We start from the raw sequence: 17206 nt of genomic DNA on the forward strand, positions 1-17206 counted from the left end.
CCACCTGTAACGTATGCTCACTCTTCCCAAAGTATTTACTGGATTGGTTTACTGAACAATCGCAGAGGAACTAGCACGTACCAGTCACTGTTGGCGCCAGTCCTCACGTGTGGACGGAGCTAGGAGGCTGATGCTGCTGTGACGCCCGTTTCACAGATGGGGAAACCGAGGCACAGCATACTTCCCCAAAATCAGAGCAGGGGAGCTAGGATTTGGAATCAGACGTGCCCCTCCCTCTCACCAATGACACATGGGTTTTTGACCCATCAGATCAACCCATGACGCATCTGGACAACCTCACTGTTCCCCATGCTCCCCGGAGGGGTGATTTTTCCTTATCAAAGAAAATTATCTAGAAATTTCCAGGCCCATAAGGAGCATGGAAACAGTGCATATAAAATAGTAAATATTATAGAAATACTCACATGCCAAAATCTTATCAACATCTGAAGCATAATGCTCGCTTAATGACTTTGCAGGTGGATTTTTCCCCAAACTGTTACTATTTTAATTAATGGCTTATGAGACTTGAGTGCAAAAGGCAATAATGACGCCTTGGTTATGTTTCTTATATTTTACATCAGATTCTCCGTGTCATAAGTACGGTCTTGAAACAATAGGATAGCCCTGGAAAAAAAAAATTGTTGAAAACTCTTTCAATTTGCAGTCCGCCTCCTGGTAAACACGACTTTCTTTCGTCCGAATGTTATATTTGGCAATAAAACTATCAGATGGAAGCTCTCCTACATTTCATTTCATTGTTGCCTAAATAAAGCAACCCATTAAAATCCCTCTCCTTAAAAATCAGACTCGGATCCGAACACCTCTGTCTTTATGCAATATTTCTTTAGCAAAGGGAACAGCGGAGACGTAGGGAAGGGGGGAAAAAGAAACAAAACAAGGAAACAAACAAACAGACAAACACGCATTCTCTGTAAAATGAATACCCCTAAGAGGCTGTCTTCCGGGGACTTGCAAATCTTAGTCCCTTCCTGAGCAGGTGAGGGGTCCGTATTTCCTGGCGAGAGATCTCCCCCTTGACACAGTGAATTAACTAGTTAAAAGCTGTTCGCCTGGAGAGACACACGGTCACGGCATTTTCGGAGCGTGCAGAGCCCACGCTCGGTCCTGTGGTCGGAGCCCGGGGCAGCAGCTCCCGTAAGCTGTCCCCTCGGGCTGCTCCCAGACAAGCCGGCTCGGCGAGCTGTCCCCTCCCCGTCCCCTCCCTCCCGTGCAGCCTCCTTCCCTCTCCACCGCGTCCTGGGCAGCTCCATCCGTCCAAACGGGAGCTGAGTTTGCAGGCTGACAGGGATGCAAAGGGCTGGTGGTGCTGATGTCAGAGCCAGAAGACAGTTGTGATTGGACCTAATTAGACTTTGCAGCAGCAAATAGACAAGCTCCCTGCGTGATTGGCTTCAAAGTGGCTGGTGCCAAACAACTAGCAGACGAGCCAAAGTAGGAGCCCTGCGTTCGCTGGGAGCCGGGTCCGGAGCGGCCGCCTGGAGGAGGAGGGCAGCGGGGAGGGGGCGCACCTCCCCGCCGAGTCCTGTGGAGGAGCTGCTGCTGGCCGGGGGTCCCCCCGCTGCGAGCTGGCCGAGAACAGCTGGGGAGCAGGAGCGGGAGCCGAGGCTCGTCCTGAAAAGTGAGCCCGCTCCCGGCCCGCAGGCATCGGGCAGCGCCGGGCCAGCAGCAAAGGTGAGCTGCTGGGGACCGGGTCCCTCCCGGCTCTGGCGGCTGCGTCTCGGGCCATGGCCTCGGTCCTGGGCACCAGCAGAGGGGCCGGAGGAGGGCTGAGCGGCCAACTCAAATGCAAGTCCCAGAGGAGACGGCGGCGGTCCAAGAGGAAAGGTAAGGACCCTGCTTTCTGCGCTGTCTCCGCCGACCGCTCCCCCACCCCGGGTGTGGGGTCCGCCTGCTCCCGCGGCTCCACTTTCGGGGGGCTGGGGGGGGTCTGCTCCAAGCAGAGCGCCAGAGTTCACGTCCCTTTGTGGAGGCCCCGGGGGCTCTTGCCGGCTCCAAGGGGACAGGAACGGGGGGGGGGGGGGTGCAGAGAGCCCGGGCTCCGCACAGCCCGGCTGGGAGCAGGGTTAGCAGGGGGAGTGGGTGCGGGGACCGGAGGACAGTCCCCTCCCCGCCTCACACAGCCTCTGACCCTCTCCGAGGCCACAGCAGCACCCGTGCCAAAGGAAACACTCGTGTGAGCCAGCAGCCCCAGAAAAGGGAGCGGACCTCATGCCAGCTTCTCCGTCCAAATCGTCTCGGAGGCAGGAGTGGGCAGGATGCTGGCAACCACGCTTCCAAACTGGCCGACGTGCCCCCTCGGTCTGCTCGGTGCTCGTGGCTCCGTAAACACTGGGACCCGCAGGCAGCACGGGCTGGTCCTGGGGTGGCTGGGGCGGGGGGGGGGAGCAGAGATTGAAACCTGGAAAGAGAAGGAGGCACGGCAGCTCGTTAGTGACAGAAACCCTGCAAACCAGGGAGGGAGGACGAGCCGCGAGCAGCGGGTGACAGGTTGTTCCCGACTCCCTGGGGGTGGCGTCTGCATTGTGGGGACCGCCGCCCTGAAGTTAGTGCATTCCGGGGCTCCGCCGGGGGCTGGGGCCCGTGCCCCAAATGCCACCGTGGGGGTGCGCGCGGTCCCGGGAGCGAGGGGGGCTGCTTCCTGCGCCTGCCCTTTCTCTCCCGGGGAGGAACTCGTTACCAGCAGCCCCTCACCATGAGTCTGCGGGAGAAAGTTCGGCTCTTCTGACGGTTTGAAATGTGTTGATTTAAGGGTGGGGGGAAAGAGTGAACACGGAGCTATTCAGAACCGCGGGGCAGATGCCACTAAGATGCATCGGATTCTCTGCCTCCTACCGCAGGATGCGTGCTGGAGGCTGCTCTGTGTCCCCAGAGGGTCGTCGCCTCTGCGGTGGCCTGGCAGAAGTTTCTGCCACATCTCCCCCTACCTGCCCTCAAATACCCCCGGAGCCCTTCCCGGCTTCTTCCGTGAAATCAGAAATTAGCCAGGCAGCGTGGAGACAGAAATGCCACCATCACACAGTCACCGATGATGGTTGCGAGTCGGGACCACGGGGAGCGGTCCCTTCCCGGGGAGGTTCCAGAGCCCTGGGCTCTGGAACTCGGCTGGGGGTGGATTCTGTGGTTCCGGCTCAACTCTCAGGGCTGCCCCGGCGATGCCCGCTGCCCACTTGGTTACCTGGCGATGCCGTTTGGGAACAGACCTGCGGGCGCCTTCCGGAGTGATGCCGACAGAAAGTGGCAGCGAAAAGGGGGGGGGGGTCACAGAATTTAATGATGACTACAACTTTTAAAAGAGGGAACAAGGAAACATTATCTTGTAAATTGTAAGTGTTCGTGTTTCCCAGCATTGCTGTTTAGTCTACTTACATATTAAAATTGAAGAGTAGGGGGTAATATTTCACAATAAAACGGCATTCTACAGAAATAAGATACAAGCTGATGGACGTGGGAGCCTTTCTCCAAATTCATTTTTCTTACCTTTAAATGTCAGCCATGCTGGCTTAGAAAGCATCCAATTTGGAGAAGAACAACAAGAAACCGGAAGGAAGACTTCATTTGCTGTAAACTTAACTAGAACAGTTCAAAGAGGAATTTCTGTGTGAAATATTCCCATGCCTTGGCTTTTTCGAAGAAACCAGGTCTCTTAATTTTCGTGCCCCAAAACCGAGGTGGGAAAGGCTGATGTGTATGCGTGTGCTAACTCCTAGTGCTCGTAGGTTTATGTTGTGGGGGTGAAATCTCCTGTGGCGTCTGCGGACAGCGGCCTTGGTAGGGCGGTCAGCTCAAACTGTAAATATTCACATCGTAGGGGAGAGTTAACAAGATAACCGTAAGTGGGAAAATCAAAAGAAAACATGGCAATTACGGGACACGTTAATTCATCATTTGCATGTGCTGGGAATAGGTCAGTTTCTGTGTAATTCTGTAGATCTTCGTTTTTCTCTTCTACCAAGAAAAACGGGGAATTTAAATTGCGTTCTGACAGTCATGACTCCCGGCGACAGCCTTTGAGTGCCGTGGCCTCGGCTTTTGAGCTCACCCACTTAAAACTCTGTGTTTGTCACAATTCTAAACCCACGTGCGTATTGATGGTTGTTAAGGAATTTGTCTAGGGCTCTACTGTGTACTAACTAGAGCCACCGACTGGGAGCACAAAGAAAGAGCCCGTCTCGTACGGGAGGAGCTAAATCGGAATAAACGTGAGGCTTACGTGCCAATGGTATGTCTTTTTCCACCTATTCTAATGAACAGGGGTGATTTTTGAAGACACATCTTAACTTTCGGCTCCCCGGGCTGTGAAAAGCTATCAGTGTTCTGTGTGTAAACTCCAGAAGTGCTTTGATACATTTTTTTTTACGTCACTTATTATTGTCAAAATAATCCGTGGGCTTTGAAATAAAAACTATAGCTACAGTTTAAGTGTGAGATTCATACCGTGCTCTCATTACCACGAAATGTGATCCAGAGCCTCAGAAATCAAATGTTTTCCCGTACTCAGTGTTTTCAGGCACCGTAGGCAGTATAGATCTTTAAGAATCCAAAAAACTAAAAAATTAAAACAACAACAACAACTTGGTCCCGGGTATTAACAAGCCGGGACCTGCATGTCTCCCCCAGATGAACCTTAAAGGAGAGGTCCAGAGTAGACCCACCCACCCACCCACCCGTCTCTTCCCATTCTCTCATCAGGACCCCGTATGATGCATTTTTGCATTTTCTCTATGTGTCACTTTTTAGTCGGGACTTTGTCTTAGAAATTATTTATGAACAATTTACATTTTCTGTACAAGTGAAAAAATGTCAAAATTTGAGTTTTGAGGAGGAGAAAAATGGGCAGCTGGAAAAAAAAGCACTGTGCAAAGGACAGGGAAGCCGTGTAATTTTTACACGTGTGGCTACAGCTGCTCACAAGCCGTGTAACATGGGGGAGACGTGTCAGCTTGCTGTCAGAAAATACCGGGAGCACTCGTAGTTTACGGAGTTTATTCATCAACTCAGCACCCACTCAGCTCACTGCTCGTGGGGGATTCTGAGAGTCGACACTTTGTTCTGTACTTGGCAGTGGGATTATTCGAGGCGATCGCACACCAGCAGATCTGTGCTGGGTGCTCCGAGCGATGTCCCCCGTACTCGAGAAGGACTAGATGCGTGAATATTATGGAAGGTCTGTATTTTAGCCCAAAATAATAAAGGCGAAGGTTGAAGGTTATTTAAAATCGGTACCGACTGAGCCAGGTGGAGTAGGAAGAGTCAGTATTCATGGAAACAGTATAATATGTAAGCATAAATCACTTCAAATTTTATCAGATAGCCCTCAACCAGTGGCTGCATTCCGGGTGATGTGTCCGAGGAATTTCATAGGTATATTTTCAATCATTAAAACAGGACCTGTATTCTGTCGTGGATTTCTGCCATTCTCTCTTTCGCGAGTGTAGCTGTCCTGAAGGCACGCAGCAGCATGAAATGCATTTTGCAAAGAAAATATTTTTAGTATTTGACAATGAGCACATACAGCGTGTAAAAATGACTCAAGTTTGTGGAAATTTTTCAAGAACTGTTCTTTCGATGCAAAACGTATTTGCAGTTGGATGGAGAGCCCATGCAAATTCAGCTGGTTCCGAGAGGTAAACGGGAGGTCGGGGTTCTGAGCCAGGGGAGTCAGTCACCAGACGGAGAAAGGGAGGGAACTTTGGAGAGCTATCGCAAGGCTCTATAAACAACCATTTGTTAAGTCAACAAAGCCGATTCGGTCATCAGCACATGACCTTTCTTTTTTTCTTTTTTTCTTTTTTCTTTTTTCTTTTTTTTTTTTTTGAGGCATTTGACAGCAAAAGAAGTTAATGCCAGAAATGTAGATGTTGTTACAGGGCGATCCTTACACACAGTCTCAGAAACACTGAAGGTGATTCTTGGAAACAGCAACACGAGATGTTGCTGAGTGACAGTGAGCTGATGAATCACAGGAAGGCAGGGTGGGAGCAAGGGCCGGCCACTGAATGTCATGAAATGCAAATAAAAAGTTGGCAAACGGAGCAGAATGAGGGCAGCGGGCGGATGATAGGCACGGGCTTGGTGTGAACCGGGATCCCGTGAAAAATTAACACAACACCAAGATCGCGTGTGGATGAGGCTCTTCGTCCCCAGCGATGCCCGGGTGACACATGAGTGTGCCTCAGCCTGGCTGGTGGGGACACAGCTCCGCACCACGGCCGCGCGTCCCCGTGCCCCCGCCTGCCTCGCCGTCTGACGGCTCGGGAGGAAGGAGACTGCATTTCGTGATAAAATTAAGTTGATTAAACCATTCACCATCCTCTAATTGTGTAGCGCTTTTTTCCCTCTTTCTCTTTTTAAAATTTGTGTTAGTACCTCTGGTTTCTAGTGACCCGTGTAATAGCAGCAATTTGAGATTGCTTCGAGGGCATTAGATATGATGAGTGAACTTGAATTTAGAATAAAAATATGAGATTCATGTATCCGTATCTAAATAGTGGTGATTCAGTTACCGCAGAAGCACTGTCCCAGAGGAGCATTATGTAAGGAAATGCAGAATGAGGAAATTGTGTTTTTCTGATCTGAGGCAGGGGAAGATAAGTTATGCTCCGAAAGCATTCAGGGTCCAATTTAAAAGCCATGTGTGTGTTTGTTGTTCCTAGCTGTACCTGCATACGTCGTAAAGGCGGTTGAAGTATTTGAGCATTTTTTATGTCTGCCTGCTTCTTCTCCTGAAATGCTGGGGGATGAATGTTGGTGTTTTCATAACACGAACAATTTTAAACAATTCGTAAAACAAAAATAATTATATTACTCGGTCCTTCGTCACATAAATATATCATTTCTAAATCGATGCTCCGTTGGTAAAGCGGGCTCTTAATTACGAGCAAATAAGATTCCTAAAGGGACAAATTTCCACGTGGTGAAGGCAAGATTTTAGAAGCACTTCTTACAGCCATTTCTAAACTGGAAACAAACAAACAAAAAAAAAGGTTGATGCCAAGTGAAAAAGGAAAAGCACAGATATCCTTCACAAATATTGCAACTATTGAGTGTTAACACTAATCATGTGGCTCCGTGTTACACAGAAAAACAGGCCAGTAAGGGCCTGTCTGAATTCACATTGCTAAGTATCTGTGAATAGAGTGCACGTGAACTAACTCCTATCTCTTCAATTAAATGTTTTTCCTCCACTGAAATACGGAAGTACATGCCATTAAATGTTTCATTACACAAAGAGAATTGTGTATTCCTAGCCATTAATATCCTACAATTCACTTAAGGATGTACCACCGTCAGGTGAAGGGGCAGTACTTCCAAAAAGAGGAGGAACGTTTATCCGACTCTGGATCCACGTGTAGATCTGTGAGGCTTTCGAGAGCAGGAAGGAGACCGCCTTGAGAGATTCGTCAGACAGACTCCTGCCCTTCCTCACACGTGTGGCCACGTTGCTTCCCAAACATCCCTCTCTGGTGATCAAACTTGCACTGACCTGTTCATTTTATTTAAAAGGAATGGGGCACAGGGGCTACTGTATCTGACTTCTGGCTGACTCCGTCTCAGCAACGTCAGGGCAACGTCGCTCTTAGAGCCCCTGCCCCACCTGCAGAGTGACGGGTGGACCAGCTCCCAGGAGCCACATCAGAGAGCCCCAGCCTAGAGATGGAGAGATCTGCTTTGCAAGAGACCTGTAATTTTACCAGAAGTGAGCCTGATCACTTGCAAAGACAGAAGTTGTTTGTTTGCTTTTTTTCTTTTCCTGAAGAGTGAGAAATCTTTGGGGACAAAAGAAGAGAAAAGAAAAACAGTTAATCTGAGTGTGTGGGTCTTCTCCCTCCCCTCATTTTTATTCTAGTTACAGGCATTGCATGTGAAGGGCAGCAAAAAAATAAGTTCATCTTATTATCTTATTGGTGAGGAACGAATACAATTAGCATCTGGTTTCTGGTAAGAAAGTGGTGGGTAAATTTCCTCCTTGTGTTACAAGACACACGCACACACGCACGTGTGTATACACAAATTCACTATTATCTGTTTTAAATTTTAAAAATTACCAGGGGCGAATGTTACGTTTTAAATCTCAAAAAATAGCAAACAGGTAACATAAATTTTATATTTATGTTAAAGAGGGGACTTTATGCTTGATTAAGACATAGTGTTTAGTAAGTGGAGCATTTACATAAACAAAAAAAAGCAGCTTTTTTTTATGTATGTTAAACACGGAAGAGACGTCGAATATAGATGCCCAGGTGGCTCTTAGATTTTAAGATCGTTGCTTCTGACCCCCTAAGAGGGGGGCTACGCACGCTTAAAATGCAGGGCTGAAGGTGCCTTGGCCAAGCATCTAGTGGAGGGCGGCCAGAGTGGCCGTGCGTGTGGCACACTGGGACCAGCGTGAAGGTTCCCTGGAGCTGGCCTCCAGCCAGAAGGCACGGGTCTGTCTCCGCTCCTAGGAGGATCAAACTCTCTGAGGGTTTAGGGAGGGAAGTCCAGCAGTGTAGACAAAAGGGGGAACAGGACAGTATTTCTAGGGGAGGCAATGCCCACTTTAGCCGCAGTCTGGTTGCATCCGGCCCGCTGAGCGTTTCCTTGACGGCGCCCATGGAGAACTTGTTCACGAAACAGATCAAGGTGTCTTTCTGTTGCCGTTGCCTCACCATGTGGACAATAAATGAGACTAACATTGCTCAGAATTCATTAGTAAACACTCTTTTCTCGAGTGTCTATCGTACAGAAGTGAACCTCACACTCAAGGGAGCGCTCAGCACCGCCAGGTGATTTGCACATAATAGAAAGCGTTCCTTTAAACACCTGGACCAGGATGTGCTTTGGAGAATTTTACAGATTTAATTAATCTCCGCTGCTCCGTTTATCTCGGACGAAATCCCTGATCCTTGTTTCCCACGGCTGAGAGACGGGAGACCGGCCTTATTGTTTTGCAGTGCCTTACCCGATTTCTCAAATGTGTCCTCTAGATGTGGCTTTAAAACAGGGTGGAGGGGACTCGGTTCTCTGAAAGGGGGCCTGTCACTGGTTGAAGATGCAAACCCAAACTGAGTCCCTTCTCTGCTTAAAAGCAAACAAAAGTGGGGGAGCTTCTGTTTCTAGAAGCAGGACCTGGAATCATAATCAGCCGGCTCAGAGCATACGCCTAGGACACCAGTAATTGATTAAGCCGCAGATTTTATCCGTCCGAGCCCATCGGAAGTACCCAGATTTCCTCTTGTTAAAATTAATGCAGTATTTCCTAAAAGTTTAATTGCTTTTGGAAAAGTGCAATTTAATAAACATGACAGAAACGTCAGCAAAATAGATTCTGACCTCCCCTGCACCCCAAGTCTGGCTGGGTTCACTCAACCCTGTCGGTAACAGATGCTCCGCTTGTGTTAGGCTCACGGCTGTGAAAGCGACGTGTCCTTAAAGGAAACACACACTTTCTTTTTACTGGACGGTGCTCAGGCCTGAGAGCTGAGACGCCAAATGTGCACAAACTCAGACAGTCTGACGTGTACCCTTAAAAAAAAAAAAAAAAAGACTTTTATACATTTGGCTGTTAAGTGAGAGAATATTTAAAAATAGCACCTTTCACTACTCCTTGGGTGAATAAAAACATAGAGGGCCAAATTTAACTAGAGACATGAAGATATCTTTATTTGTGCCCGAGCTCCAAATACCGATACTGTAGACGAAAGTCTTCAAATGCCTATTCAGATTCCAACAGAATTGTAACGGGACGTGACTTTTTAATTCAAAACCTTACGGTTCAGCGATAAATTTGCTGTATTCAAATGAGTCAATGCTGCTAGTTTTCTTTCCAAAGAAAAAATAAACTTGGAATAGAAATTATTGCTCTACCCCTAGGAAAAATCCCAGGATACATAGTAGCTTTTTAAAAAACCCCAAGACAGCAGAATAGGGAACCCCTTCCTTTGACAGCCCGGGAAAGACTGCTCGGGGCAGGCACCGCAATGTCTTGTAAATGTGTGCTGGTCCCACGTCTGTGCTCGGTCAGGAACTGCCCACGGGCATGGCTTCGATCTGATTGAAATTCAGGGAAATTTTCACCCAGGAAGCATTTAGGAAGATATGTACCTTAGATCTAACAAATTTGAGAGTTCATATAATTTTATGTAATCACCTGAGTTCTTTAATCCAATTTGTGCCGAAGTTAAATTATAATTTGGGCTTTTATACGTAGATAATGAATAGAATTCAAGTCATTAAAAGCTTGCACTTGTGTGTTTTGGGTAGATTTGTAATATACGCAGACAATATAGAGATGATATAGAAAGATAACAGAGTCAGGATTTGAAATAACGCCCACCCGAGTAGCATGGTTTGAACTGCACGGGTCCAGTTACACACAGATGTTTTTCCATAAAAACAGGGCGGTCCTGTAAAATTTTCTCTTCCTTATGATTTTCTTAAGGATGTTTTCTTTTCTTTAGGTTCCTTTGTTGTACCAATATAGTATTTAATATACGTGACATACAAAATGTGTGTTTTATGCTATCCATAAGGCTTCTGGTCAACAGTAGGCCTTTAGTAGTTAAATTTGGGGGGAATCAAAACTATGCGTGCATTTTCAACTACTCAGGGGCTCGGCGCCTCCCCCCCGGTGTTGTTCAAAGCTCCACCGTACGTATAAGCAGTTGCTGAAGCAAGGAAATATCGCAATATTAAAAGATTAACTCTAAACAGCAAAAGTCTAATATGTACACATTTTTAGATGGACATTTAAAAACTCGAGTACAGATTAAATGAATTAAATAAACTTCTGAGAGCTCAGACTCCTTGAGAAAGCTGAAAAATGACCTTGGTTTATGACCATGCCTTATGGTCCTGAAGTAAACATTCATTAATTATAAAGTTCCAAAACATCATTTTTTAAAAACATCCTTTTCTGCATATTTCGCACAACGTGAAATATTTTTGTCTTTGTCACTAATGAAAATCAATCTATCCTCTTATAACACATAATAAGAGAGACCCAAAAGCCACATGGCAGAAAGAGGTTTCATTGAAGACAGAATGACAGAGATACAGAGAAACAGAGACAGGGAGGGAGACAGAGAACAGCGTCATCTTTTTCTTCCTGTGCCCTGATCAAAGTTCACCTTCCTACATTTTATCTCCTGTACCTTCAAAAACAGAAAGGGCACTTGATTTAAAAGTATGGGGGGGCACCTGGGTGGCGCAGTCGGTTGAGCGTCCGACTTCAGCTCAGGTCACGATCTCGCGGTCCGTGAGTTCGAGCCCCGCGTCGGGCTCTGGGCTGATGGCTCAGACCCTGGAGCCTGTTTCCGATTCTGTGTCTCCCTCTCTCTCTGCCCCTCCCCCGTTCATGCTCTGTCTCTCTCTGTCCCAAAAATAAATAAACTTTGAAAAAAAAAAAAAGTATGGGGCATCCAATTCTGTCTGTTTGCAATTTTGCCTTAAACATTTTGCGTGTATTCAGACAAGGGTTGTATCTGATGTGTAAGTACGATTTCTTCACTCTGAGCAAGGAGCTAGGAACCGAAAATACGCAAGAAAAACAAAGTGGCATGATCCTTGTGTCTGGGCTTATATTGTATCTGGAGATATAGACATGCAGATGTAAATTCAAAACACAGAATAGAAATAAACTGTCATGACCCCAACACACTATTAGTTTCTATAGGAATTTTTTTAATCCAAATATGATTGTGTTCTTTACAAAATTGGATTTCTATTCCATTTCTTTTATTATTTCAAGTGAAACCCCTAAGTAAAAACTAATATAAACCCCTCTAGGTTTGAGCATTTTTATTTCTCCCGCAATGTCAAACGTAATAGCTACTCAATTAAAACCCACTGAGAAAATTGACTTTGTTTTTGAAGGAAGAATGGCTTAAGGAAATAATCAGGACAACACGGTAGACGGGAACGTTTTCTAAGGGGATTGTGTACAGATGGTGTGAGCTGTAGGGGACAAAGAAGGGCCGTAGCATACGGGGGAGATGCTCAGAAGCCAGCTCTGGGATGATGACGTAGATTTACCTGCTGGTGGGAAAGGCAAAAGTTTGTAGTGTGTGTGAGGTGACTTCTGGGATGGGCACCATGGTGAGATTTGTGTCCCCGTAAATTAGTACAGTGGCTGTCTCATTGTGCACCCTCAGTAAACTGTTGTCGTAGGACCAATTTTTAGATTCAGGCTGCAAATTTATAAAGGATGCTGTCTGATTTATTTTTAAGTTGTTAATATGTAAATCTGAATTTACGCATGCGGCAAGCATTTACGGGACACCTTTATGGGCCAGCCGCCATGGTAAATGGCAAGGACTGAGCTGTAACAAAAGCTCCGAAAATGTCCTAAAAGAGTCAGAAAGCACCCGTCACCGGGATCTGGCTTCTCTGTGGTCCATGCTGGAGAAACCCCCCAAAAAGCTCGGGAGGCACATCTCTACTGTTTGTCAAGCCAGCTGCTCTGAGAATTAGCACGCTCGTGGGCATTTGTGTGGATGGGGTCAGACGAAACCCTCAGACCATACAGATTCCAAAGATGCTTCTTAGGGAGCAGGACTTTGGACCGTGGTGCCTCTGCCTTGACTCTTCTACAGACTCTCTCTCCTGTCCCTCCAGCTTGAGCACCGGGGCACCACAGGCCTGGTGGCTGCACGTCTGCCCCACTCCCGCGACCGGTGTGAGACACCCTCCTTCTATGAAGGTCCGGGCGCTGCCCAAGAACTCAGCTACCAACTCGCTCCTTGGCTCACAAAACTTCCGCTCTGTCCTCATGGCTGGGGCAAGCATTGTGTGTGTGTGTGTGTGCACGTGTGTAACACAAAGTCTAGGGCCAAGCCCAGGAAACTAAGTAAACGTGGCATCTAACGTGATGCAACCTGGCACTCTTTTCCTGTCTTTTCCTGAAGGCCGTATAAAGTAGGACGCAGAGCTCATCCGAACAGTCATAGGGAGTGTCCTCACTGCCGTGTCCACTCAATATTGTGGACACAGAATACGTCCTGAGAATGATGAGAGTCACCGAATTTGTCCCTTGCTTCCGGGTAGATGGCATGTTCCCTGGTCTTTCTTATCTCTTACCTAAGAGAGCTTTGGGATTATCTCTCTGTCTCTCTGTCTCTGTCTCCATCTCATATACATTCATTAGGCAGGAGACGTGTGGAGACTGGAAGATAAAGTTCGTCAGTGCGTCTTACTTATGTGGGCAGGAGCGATGCTGGCTGTGGTCTCTAGGTCTAGATATTTATCTATAATGATACTTAGGAATGTTTCCCAAGTTGAACATCAGGGAAACAATAAAAGTAGGAATTGATAAGATTGAAACCAGCAGAAATCTGACATTAACATCCACACCTCTTCACCAGGAAACTGTCTGATCCTCAGTTCAGATGGTTAAGGAGACCGTCTGTGCCCTTGATTCCTCTGGACTTTTCTTCTTTGGACGTTTAGGTGAGCTGACCTGTTTCCCAAGATGGCCTTGACTCATTTGTTCCCATTCTAAAGTGTTATTTCTTATATCAGGGTTCTTATCACTAATATCAAAATCACCCCTGTGTGAAAATATTCAAGGTTCGCATGAGATGCAAAGACACCATCACACTTATATGTGTGTGTACATATATTCATAACGTGTCATGTTTAGGTAACCGACGCACGAACTTTCAAGATAAAATGTAGAGTAGACGGGACTTTTTGTGCTCATTAGATGAAATAACGATTCACAGAATGTCTAGGTCACAGTGGTTAGCGTGTGAGAGCTGCCGTGATAGAACAGCACACTGTCCCGGATCCTGGAGGCGGGGAGTCCGGGATCCGGGCATGGGCAGGGCTGGTTCCTCCCCAGGCCTCTCTCCTGAGCGTGCAGATGCCACCCTCTCCCCCTGTCCTCACATGGTCATCCCTCTGTGCACGGCTGTGTCCTGACCTCCTCTTCTTATAAGGACATCAGTCAGATTGGATTAGGGCCACCCAGTAACCTCATCCTACCTTAATCCCCTCTTCAAAGACCCTGTCTCCAAATACAGTCACATGCTGAGGTCCTGGGGTCAGGACATCCACATGTGAATTTGGGGAGACACAATTCAGCCCACAACAGCCAGAATTCCATTCGCCTTCAGAGACGTTTCCTGAAAATTAAGGTGTCCCATTAGGTTAGCAGTGCTCTTTCTCCAGAAATATCGCGTCCACCTCAGGGCAGGCCAGTGAGTTCCTTGGTTCCATCTCATGCCCCTGGTCTCTCCTGTGGATGATCTGCTTGCAGAATTGGACCAGCTTCAGATGTGATTAAAGGATGCCCAGAATTTTCTTCTCAATTGTCTGTCATGTTGTGTTGTCCCCCAATATGATGGTACAAACTTGAGGGAGTTTTACCTTATTCTGCCCCGCCTCATGCTTTCCTGCCCCTCTAAAGATCCTCATTTCTAGTTACAGGTGGGGTGAATGGGCATGATTCTAAGAAGTGTGAGTGGGGAAGGTCATTTTCACCCCTGACCACGCTTCTTCCGACTGGAGTAGGATCAGTGATAAACTTTTCTTATCGGGACGTAAAGGGGACCGTCGGGTATCGTGAACTCGACATCATCTTGGTTTTTTTTTTTTTAATATTTATTTGTTTATTTGAGAGAGAGAGAAAGAACAAAAGCAGGCGAGGGGAAGACAGAGGGAGACAGAGGATCCAAAGTGGGTTCTGTGCTGACAGTAGTGAGCCCAAAGCGGGGCTTGAACTCACAAACTGTGAGATGGTAACCTGAACGAGCAGAAGTCGGACGCTCAACTGACTGAGCCTCGAGACGCCCCAACACTGTCTTCGTTTTGTGGATGAGAGCAGTAGGACCCAAAGGGATGAGCAGCTAGTCCAGGAAGCTCCAGACTGAAAGAGCTGGCCCAGGAGCCCAGGGCCTTGGGTCCTCAGGTGCTCGTGCTGAGAAAGTCTCCATCCCGGGGTAGAGTTGGACACATCGGCACAGAGAGGCTGTCGTGGGAGGGCAGGCCCCTGGAAGCAGGGGCTTCCAGGGCAGGGGTGGGCGGAGCACCGGACCCCGTCTTCTCCGGGCCAGAGGCTGTGTCACCGGTGCCCACAAGAGCTGTGACACAGAGCCGTGACAGCAAGGGCGTCAGGGAGAGGCTGGTACTTGCCATTTTCACCGTGAAACCAGCGCACAACGTCTTAATGAGTGTGTGTGTGGATGTGTTTGTATATATGTAAATACACATATATGCAAATATTTATGTCTATATATCTTCCACTGCACGTTCATTTGCTTAAGTGGTGTCAGTAACACAATTTTCTGATTTGAAGATTAAAGGAAACTGTAGAGATGGTTGAACAAACTCAGACATCAGCATGTTTAGTTTTCAGATGCCTATACAGCACGGCTATTCAATTCCAAAACAAACATGAGTTGTTGCATAAGGCAAGATATTTAAGGAACACATTGAAATAAGATTAGAAGTGAGGACGTTTTAAATTCTCTCTCTCAAAAGACAAATAGAAAAAAGAGAATCCAGCCTGCTGTAAATTCACAACACCATACGCGGGAAGATAAGTCTACACGAGCCCTTTTTTGTTGTGATATTCAAGTTAGTTAATAGTGTGCAATGAAAATAAAACATACTGTTCATTCAGTGAAATGCTGGAGCTAGATTTGAATATCATAAAATGAATTCCTCAGATTTAAATACACTTTTTTCCTTATTCCGCATCTGGATTCAACATGAAAACGTTCTGCGTTACTTTGTGTGTTTCTGTGTGTTTGTGAACAGAATACGTTTCATCTACTCTCATGCGTAAAGGATAAGTTTACTGTTCCAATTTCCTAGATTGAACTGGCTCAGGTTCTGTGCTGGAGAAACGAAGTCAAAATCAAGCAGAAGCCGCAGGTAAACATATCGGCCCTGTTTTAAATTCCCTGAGTAAATAGATGGCACCTGGATTCCAGAAACAAATTTGGGTACAGAATAGTCAATAGGACATCTGAGCCCACCCTGTGAGGACCGACTCTGGAAACACGAACCCCGAAACAAAGCAGTCAAATGACCGTGGCCCTCATGAGGAAGCACTCCACGCTCCCGCGACGTAGCCAACGGATGCTAACGCAGAGGACGATATATACACACAAGTTGACTGAAATCACTCTCCCCATCTGTTCCAAATCTTATTTACAAAATCACTTTACATAAACACACACAGGTAGGATCTCTGTTGTCGTTTTCTTTAATTCCTCTGTAAGAAAATCACCAATTCTTGGTACTTGGATTTAAAAAGGGCCAATGAGGGGTGCCTGGGTGGCTCAGTTGTTTAAGCGTCAGACTTCGGGTCAGGTCATGATCTCACAGCTCACGAGTTCGAGTCCCGCGTCGGGCTCCGTGCTGACAGCTCAGAGCCTGGAGCCTGCCTCGGATTCTGTGTCCCCCTCTCTCTCTACCCCTCTCCTGCTCACGCTCTGTCTCTCTCTGTCTCTCAGAGACATTTAAAAAAAGTTTTTAAGCAGGCCAATGAACCTCAATCCCTTTTCTCCAGAAATAAGGTTGGGAAGTCCCCTCAGGCCTGAAGGTGGGGCACACAGAGGACCGAGCAGAGGTTTTCGGTTACCTGGACAGAGGGAGGCTCCAGATCCAGAACAGGGACAGGGGAAGAGCTGAGCAAGATAGAGTACAGGCCGCCTCTCAGTGGAGGGGCCTTGAGTCTGGGGCACGGAGCCCAGTCTACCACAGGCGAAGCGTCTCACCAGTATCACGCAAGGGTCTCGGCTTACGCATGGCACACGGTACATCAGCTTCACTGGGCTTTTGTGAACTTCCCCGCTGGCGCAATACCAGTGCCTAAATTTCCTTATTTGTAAAAATGTCTTCCAAGTCCCGGTCGATTTACAACCAGAGTTGCTCCTAATCTGAGTGACTTCAAATGTGTGCGTAACCGTGTCCCTGCCCCCTTCGTGTTACAAGTATGGAAACGGCAAAGCCAGGTCCCGGAATCCCGGAATATAACTGTAACCTTGCCAGATGAAAATGCTGCACGGGCAAACTTAGAAAACACTCTGATAATAAGCTTATGTTTTTAAAGTTAATTTTTAATACTTGTTCTTTCTGAATTCTTTATATCAACATTAACATTTATTTGGCCCTAAAACACACAGTAAACTTTTACCTCTTGTAATATCCTGGTTCATTTCCTTCTCTTTGTTGCTTTGTTGTTATTGTTGTTGTT

At 47.0% G+C, this 17206-nt stretch overlaps 1 protein-coding gene across 1 annotated transcript in view; it reads left to right on the top strand.

The window, feature by feature from the left end:
* The first annotated feature begins 1748 nt into the window (after positions 1 to 1748).
* ADARB2 (adenosine deaminase RNA specific B2 (inactive)) overlaps positions 1749 to 17206 on the top strand; it is a 415526-nt gene continuing 400068 nt past the window's right edge. The window contains exon 1 of the mRNA XM_047848084.1: positions 1749 to 1848. Coding sequence (XP_047704040.1) covers positions 1749 to 1848 — 100 coding nt within the window. The remainder of the gene's footprint in view (positions 1849 to 17206) is intronic.

Source organism: Prionailurus viverrinus, unplaced genomic scaffold (assembly GCF_022837055.1).
Source record: "Prionailurus viverrinus isolate Anna unplaced genomic scaffold, UM_Priviv_1.0 scaffold_51, whole genome shotgun sequence".
In the NCBI taxonomy this organism is placed as follows: Eukaryota; Metazoa; Chordata; class Mammalia; order Carnivora; family Felidae; genus Prionailurus; species Prionailurus viverrinus.